This window comes from Neocloeon triangulifer, unplaced genomic scaffold, assembly GCF_031216515.1.
Source record: "Neocloeon triangulifer isolate White Clay Creek 2 clone unplaced genomic scaffold, ASM3121651v1 ptg000014l, whole genome shotgun sequence".
In the NCBI taxonomy this organism is placed as follows: Eukaryota; Metazoa; Arthropoda; class Insecta; order Ephemeroptera; family Baetidae; genus Neocloeon; species Neocloeon triangulifer.
Genome location: NW_026775556.1, coordinates 25,791,325 through 25,798,917, shown reverse-complemented (window position 1 = coordinate 25,798,917; position 7,593 = coordinate 25,791,325). Strand labels below are relative to the sequence as shown.

The window sequence follows — 7,593 nt, the reverse complement described above, 5'->3', positions numbered from 1 at the left end:
CCGTCGCGCATTTACACATTTTGTCGTGAAACACTCACGTGTTGCTGCAAAGCCACGAAAGTGCCGTCCTGATCCTCTTTAAAAGGATGGTTAGTGCGTGCAGCCAGCTCAATCTGTCTCTTTCTCTTGTGCCTGGTGTACTGTAAGTCCCGAACAATGCTATGTTTTTTTTATTGTTTTTAAAATTTTTGGCTTTTTCCACTAATTGTAAATGATTGATTTTTTTATAGCTCTTAATTAATCTCGTTGATACTTTGCGTATAAAAAAAATTGAAAATTTCATATCATCGCTTTGTTTGTATCTAAATTCAGTTTCGGTAGCATTTTTATATTTATTTTTTGCAGTAAAAAAATATGTACTCGCTTGTCCTCATTGCTTTTGCAAGTCCAGCATTTTTTCTTTTATGTGCTTTTATATTTGAGAAAAAACCGCTTGAATCGTAATAGATGAAATGAGAAATATTTATAGATTGCCGCTTGCCCATGAAGTTGTTATTGTCTAGCTCAGTAATCTCAGCATATAAAAAATATAATATTTTTGGTGTAAAAATCCGTACGGTTAAAAAAACGACAGCTAAACTGTAATTATAGTATAACCACTGATTGCTTTGTATTTCGAGGATAAGTCAAGTTTTTCCTATAATTTTCTTTTGAATTTTTTTTTCTAAATTTAAATTGTCACTGTTCACTTCTAAATATAAACTTTAATAAAAAAGAAAATCACTTAAATCGCTTACAACCAAAATTTTGTAACAAAAGTAAAATTTGGACGAGTGCAGCTTCTTTTGCCTTAAAATGCTGGTTTTTTTATGCGGTTGAGCACAACTTAAATTATTCTTCAGAAACTATTCACAAATTATGTATTTATATTCCCCCTTATGCAAATTAGGTAAAATTAATAATATTTTAACGTTTATTTTTCCTACAAGATTAGTGCTTGGGTGCAAAATGCAGCTGTAGGAAAGAAAGGTATTTTTCTTGAATAATATATTTACTTCCCATCATATAATTTTCCAATTTTGAAATTCTTGTCGGAATAAACAAAAAATAATATAATTGCACCACATTTGCTGATATTTGCAAATGTTTTAAACATAAATTTTATTGTTGATTATTATTTGTTAAAACATATCTTTTGTACATGGAACCATTTAAAAAAATTTAAAATGTTATTTAAGAGGTGCTTTTTTATATAAAAATGACCATAATCAGATTAAAACAAGAGATTAAAAACGATTACTGTTTAAAAATAGCACTGTAAATAAATTGGTGTTGGCTGCGAAAAGTGCAACCTTAGAGTCATAGGGTATGTCTTACATGTGTCGTATAAGTATTGCCGCGAAGCCCCTGTGGTGTGACGTAGGTTTAATAAATAGGATTGAACCCTGTCGCACGCACTCACGTGGTCCTTGCAGGGCTTTACTTAAACCAATCAATATATATGTACGACTTTTGCAAATGTGCGTTTGCAGATCTGCTGGGAGACAAGAGAGAGCCGCGCAGATATGGCGGACGAGAAGAAAGGTCCAATCGACCTGGAGAAGGTACATTTTTCAAACGCGCTTCTCCAATTTTCATCTGATCTTCTCCGATTTGATTTCAGTCGCAGCCTCGGGCGCGCAAGACTTGTCCCATAGCAATGCCGAAGCTGCCGAAACCACTGACCCTGGAGGAGAAGCGCTACCTTCTGGCGGTGGAACGCGGCGATGCTCCCAACGTGCGCCGCATTCTGCAGAAGGCCTATCAGAAAAAGCACATCAACATCGACTGCATGGACTCGCTGGGCCGCGGCGCCATGCTCATGGCTATCGACAACGAAAACTTGGACATGGTTGAGCTCCTGATCGTGATGGGCGTCGCAACCAAGGATTCCCTGCTGCACGCCATCGAGGCCGAATTTGTCGAGGCTGTTGAACTTCTTCTCCAGCACGAGGAACTCATTCACAAGGAAGGAGAAGCGCATGTAACTTTAATTTAATTTTTAATTAAAGAAAAAATGTGAAATAAATTATCCTATTTAGAGCTGGGAAAAAGTTGACCCAGTAATCGCCACTTTTCCTCCGGACATCACGCCGCTAACCCTGGCTGCACACAAGGACAACTTCGAGATCATCAAGATCCTTCTAGACCGTGGAGCAACACTTCCTATGCCCCACGACATAAAGTAAGGAATATAATCTTTGGCACATTTTGATGGGTGATCAAAAAGCCTTAATATGAGATTTCTGGATCTGAATTTAAAAAATTCAAAATATTCAAATACATTGAAAATGACACATGTCCAAAATAAAGGCAAATAATTATTAGTGCGGCAGATTTGCCTCTATTTTTCAGATAATAAGGGGGTGTCTCGGGTTTATTACCCAAACTTATATTTGAAAAATATTGGCAATAGCTGGTTGTCTGACGTGTTGTTTTGCAATTAAAATCCCTGAAAATGCAAAATAGTTCTTTTTGAATTATTTTATCTTTGAATCAAGAATGTCATTGAAGTTTTCCTTTCTTTGATTAAAATTACATGATTTTTTTCTAAATTTTTATTTCTAAATATTATTTTTGATATGAATAAAGGTGCGGGTGTGATGAGTGCATCATCGCAACGAAGGACGACTCCCTGCGTCACTCTCTGGCCCGCGTAAACGCCTACAGAGCCTTGGCAAGTCCCTCTCTGATCGCCCTTTCGTCCAACGATCCCATCATGACCGCCTTCGAACTCTCCTGGGAGCTCCGAAACTTGGCTTTCACCGAGCAAGAATGCAAAGGAGATTATTTGGTAAGGGAATTATTATTTTATTCAAAATTTTTAATTCAAGAAAAGCATTAAAAAACAATAATTGTTTTGTAGGAATTAAGGAGGCAGTGCCAACAATTTGCAGTCAACTTGCTCTCCCACACGCGCGGCTCCCGAGAACTTGCCATCATCCTGAACCACGACCCTGAGAGTGAAGTTCCTTATGAGGACGGCGAACACATGAAGCTGGCCAGACTTGAGCAGGCCATTAATTTCAAGCAAAAAACGGTAAATATTTAATTTGAATTCAATTTCAAGTAAAATTGAATGATTTTTTGATAGTTTGTCGCTCACCCTAACATCCAACAACTGCTTGCTGCAATTTGGTACGAGGGAGTGCCTGGATTCAGGAGACTCAAGGCCACGCAAAAGCTGATGGAGATCGTCAAAGTGGCTGTTCTGTTCCCATTTTACTGCATGTTGTACATGTTGGCTCCAAACTGCAAAACTGGCAAACTCGTTCGCAAACCGTTTATGAAATTTTTGCTCCACGCCTCGTCATATCTATTCTTTCTGCGTGAGTCACTTTTTTTTCATACTCCATCACTTCACAAAATCGCAGCAAATTTTGATTGTTGCTGAGCTTTGTTACAATTTCTCTAGTTCTTGATATCAAGGAGCTCAAAAAAAAATAGTTCAGTGCTGTTTGATTTTTATGATGCGCAAACTTTGGTTCGTATAATTTCATTGAGAGCAAGAAAAAATCTAGAATCATTAAATAATAAATTCACTTTGTATCGACGTTTTCATATACACAGATTGAGAAAATAATTGGGATAATAAATTTTCAGTACTGCTGATTTTGGTGTCCCAAAGGGCGGAAGTGCTCTTTGTCCAGATTTTCGGGACGGAGAGCATGAAAGCAGACCTTCAGGAAGAACTGAAACGGCAGCGAGGCAACGGGCCCACTTATCTGGAGCTTCTCGTTTGCCTCTACGTGTTTGGCTTCATCTTTGAAGAGACCAAAGAGATTGTTCGCGAAGGCATCGGCAGCTATTTGCGCAACATGTGGAACATCATCGACTTCACGCGGAACTCGCTCTACGTGGCCGTCATGATGTTGCGCGGCGTTGCGTGGATGCAGCAGCAGGCCCAGATCACAGCCGACCCCGCGTCTGCCTACGTTCCCCGCGAGCACTGGGACGATTTTGACCCGCAGCTCATCTCGGAAGGTCTGTGCGCCGCAGCCAACGTCTTCTCGGCGCTCAAACTGGTCCACTTGTTCTCCATCAATCCGCACTTGGGACCTCTGCAGATTTCCCTCGGCAGGATGGTCATCGACATCGTCAAGTTCTTCTTCATTTACAGTCTTGTGCTTTTTGCGTTCGCCTGCGGTCTGAACCAGCTGCTGTGGTACTTTGCCGACCTCGAAAAGCAGCGTTGCTACAGCCTGCCGGGTGGATTGCCTGACTGGAACAACCACGGCGACTCCTGCGTCAAGTGGAGGCGATTTGGAAAGTAAGACTGCAATTTTGTTTCAAAGTTATTCAATTTCAATTGAAATTTAATTTTATATAGTCCTAAAAAAATATATATAAAATCAAAGTTTTTATTTTTATTTCCATTTCTGTTTTGCAATCCAAATTAATTATGTTTATTATTTTTCACTGTTATACTAATTAATTTAATTATTTATGCTATAATTCGTTTCATGTCGATCTCATTCATTTAATTTATTTTTACCAGTCTTTTTGAATCCTCCCAATCACTCTTCTGGGCCTCGTTTGGCATGGTTGGTCTTGACGACTTTGAGCTGATCGGCATAAAATCGTACACTCGCTTCTGGGGCTTGCTCATGTTTGGTTCATACTCGGTGATCAATGTAATTGTCTTGCTGAACCTCCTCATTGCCATGATGTCCAACTCATACGCAGCAATCGTGGTATGTCAAGTCATAACACATCAATTTTATTATAAATTAGTTTTCTCCGAACTATTAAGAGAAAAAAAGCAGACATTTCTCCATTCACCTTTCCTTGCAATCTCCTCATAAATGTATTTTTTCACTTAATTTCATATGTTGATGAACTTATTTATTTTGTATTGTATTTGCGATTGGAGAGAAATTAATTTCCACTTAATTATTTCAAGGAACACTCGGACACCGAGTGGAAGTTTGCCAGGACCAAATTGTGGATGAGCTACTTTGAGGAAAGCGCCACTTTGCCGCCGCCTTTCAACATCATCCCCACGCCTAAGCACATGATGAAGATGTTGGGCCTGAGGAAAAAGGACAAGATGAGACGCATGTCGACCAAGCGCAAGGAGAAGGTTGAGAAGGAGCGCGATTTCCGCTACACAGCAGTGATGCGCGCCCTCATCTGGCGCTACGTCGCCGCCATGCAACGGAAGCAGGACGACAACCCTGTCACAGAGGATGACATCAACGAGGTCAAGTCTGAGATCACTTCAATGAAGTGCGAAATCCTCGAGACCCTGGCCAAGAACGGAATGAACGTTGACAATGAGGCTACCAAGGATAAGGGTATGATTTTATTATTTATTCGGTTATATCAAATTTTGAAATATTGGTAGAAAAATTTGTAATCATTGCTTTTTTTATCACTTCATTGAGAGCCAATTTATTCTACCATTCATGAAATATTAATATTGTTTTAAGAGGAAAATAATAAAAATTTCAGTTGTTCTTGGAAAGAAGATGCGAGTGTGGGAGAGACGACTGATGAAGGATTTCCACGTCGCCCCTGTTGCCGGTGAAGAGACATTCGAGGAGCTGCAGGCGGTGCCACCACCTGAGAACGAGGACAAACTGGCTAAATTTAGGCGTCTTGCAAAACTAGCCGTGCTCCAGTCGAGCTCTCACAAATGGGGAGAGGTTATTCGCGAAGCGTGCAAATCGTGAGTTTTTTACTTTTTCAGACACTTTTGTGCTGTGACAAATTTGGGATTCTTTTAGTTCTCAAATCGGCCGGTCGTGCAGCCGCGAGTCCTTCAAGAACCAGCAGTATCTGCAGAAAGCCATGCAGGAGGCCAAGAAGTTGCAGGAAAAACCTTCGCGCCGCGGCCACTCGCCCACTCCTTCTCCTATTCCGATGGTCGATCCCACACGTGACGGAATTCTGACTCTGCTAAAGGTTTTGATCAAAAATTAAATTTAAGACTGTCAATAAACTATTTTTTTTTTAAATAGGAAATTCGTGAGGAGACTGGAAACAATAGGTCGCCTGTTGGATCCATCGACCCGAACATGCTGTCTGTGGACGGACCAGGCAAGAGCCGCAGCGTCTCTCCCATATTTCTGGCCACCAATACCCTGAAACAGCAGCAGCAGCAGCAGCAGATACACCAATCAACCACCCAACTCTTGCCCAGCGTCCCTGCTGTTGCCAAGGTATAATTTTATTATTTATATTATTTCTTGAAAGATTTCTTGTAATCATAAATTTTAAAATTGCAGATCCAGTCTGAAACTCAGCGTCAAGCTGATACCAAAGAACCGCTTCCTGCTGCCACCAGAGACGCTCCGAAGGTGATCAAGAAAAAGCAACCCTTGGACGAGCCAACCATCTCCATCCCTAGGCCACAGAAGTTCGAAGGCAAGGCGCCTGCCCCTCCCGTGCCCAGCGTCACGAAGCCTCAAGAAAATCCGAGCGTCCCCCGCGTTGAGGTCTCCAAGTCGGCTGAGGCGTCCAAGGCCAAAAAACCTGCCAAAGAACTTGAGCCACCCAAGCAGCCCGAAATGAAGAAACCTGAGCCACCAAAACCTCCGGAGGTCAAGAAACAACCCGAAGCGTTGAAGATGCCCCAAGTGCCCTCTGTCGAAATCACTGCCTCGACCCCGGTGATGCCTCACTCTGGAAGATTCAGTTCCACTGAGCAGCTCATCCCCGAAAGCGACCCACCCTCCCCTGATGTCAGCAACCTGCGAGTTGGTCAAAAGGTGGACGGCGTTTCCACGATCAAAAGGCAACCCAAGACCGGATGGCTGTAAAACCACTGTAGCTTTTTACTGTTTTTATCGTAATCAATGTGAAATTTATTATTGTTTTTGATTATTACTTTTTTAATTTAATTAAATCAGCATGTATTATAATTACCCCAGTTGCCAAAACTGACTTTTATCCGGATATTATCCTCTCCAGAGAATAATAATCCGGATAATTTTTCGATTTTGGCAGCTGGGGTAATCATCTAATTCTTATAATAAGATTGTCTACAGTTTATTCATTTTTAGTATACAAACATTATTAAAATAAATTAAATTCAAAATTAACTAAACACGGATATTTTAAGTTCTGTCGTATTTTGTGTACAAGCAAAAAAAAAATATATAATAATTTGAACAATTTATGAATCGTCACTAAATTGTCAGGAGTGCATGGCGCATGGCGCATGCTGCTTTGGGAATAGTGTAAATTAGTGCATAATATGCATTTGTTGCTGAGGCTGTTAATTATGGCAAGGAAGGATTCCTTTATTTATGTTTTGTGGCCCCGGAAAAATTTAGAACAGAGATCAGGCGGTGACGTCTGCGGCTACCTTCAGCTTCTTGAGCGGATGTAAAAAGCTAATATTATTAATAATTTACGTAATATGAGATCATAAATTTAAAAAAAAAATTATTTTTCTAATTTAATTTTGTTCCCCGGGAATCTCTCTGCTTTGGCCACTGGACTCGATCCAGGGACGTAACTTCAAAGTCGGGGGCCCTCGGACGCTCCTGTAAAGTAGGCAGCGCCTTTGTCACGCACGCATTGTGGGTTGCCTAAAACAGTGGCTTCGGTGGGCCCTTTGACCCCGTGGGCCCTCGGACATGTCCTATAGGAAGTTACGTCCCTGAC

The 7,593-nt window shown here is 40.9% G+C and overlaps 1 protein-coding gene across 3 annotated transcripts; it reads left to right on the top strand.

The window, feature by feature from the left end:
* The first annotated feature begins 14 nt into the window (after positions 1 to 14).
* Positions 15 to 7,030, top strand: LOC132201909 (transient-receptor-potential-like protein). Of its 3 annotated transcripts, none has more exons than XM_059628466.1 (15): positions 15 to 142; positions 930 to 969; positions 1,473 to 1,544; positions 1,604 to 1,963; positions 2,022 to 2,164; positions 2,572 to 2,773; positions 2,846 to 3,019; positions 3,074 to 3,308; positions 3,583 to 4,249; positions 4,478 to 4,673; positions 4,883 to 5,276; positions 5,434 to 5,650; positions 5,709 to 5,886; positions 5,943 to 6,143; positions 6,210 to 7,030. In XM_059628466.1, the coding sequence occupies exons 3-15, from the start codon at positions 1,506 to 1,508 to the stop codon at positions 6,741 to 6,743; spliced, it is 3,540 nt and encodes a 1,179-aa protein (XP_059484449.1). In that variant the 5' UTR covers positions 15 to 142; positions 930 to 969; positions 1,473 to 1,505; the 3' UTR covers positions 6,744 to 7,030. The 3 variants fall into 3 exon arrangements, with proteins under 3 accessions (XP_059484449.1, XP_059484450.1, XP_059484451.1); XM_059628467.1 differs by having other exon boundaries at positions 35 to 142; positions 935 to 969; XM_059628468.1 differs by lacking the exon at positions 930 to 969 and having other exon boundaries at positions 45 to 142.
* Positions 7,031 to 7,593: the final 563 nt, after the last annotated feature.

Coding starts and splice junctions, on each gene's coding strand:
- LOC132201909 (XM_059628466.1), top strand. CDS start 1,506: ATGGCGGACGAGAAGAAAGGTCCAATCGACCTGGAGAAG. Junction 4,674..4,882: donor ACTCATACGCAGCAATCGTG/GTATGTCAAGTC, acceptor AATTATTTCAAG/GAACACTCGGACACCGAGTG. Junction 5,651..5,708: donor ATTCGCGAAGCGTGCAAATC/GTGAGTTTTTTA, acceptor GGATTCTTTTAG/TTCTCAAATCGGCCGGTCGT.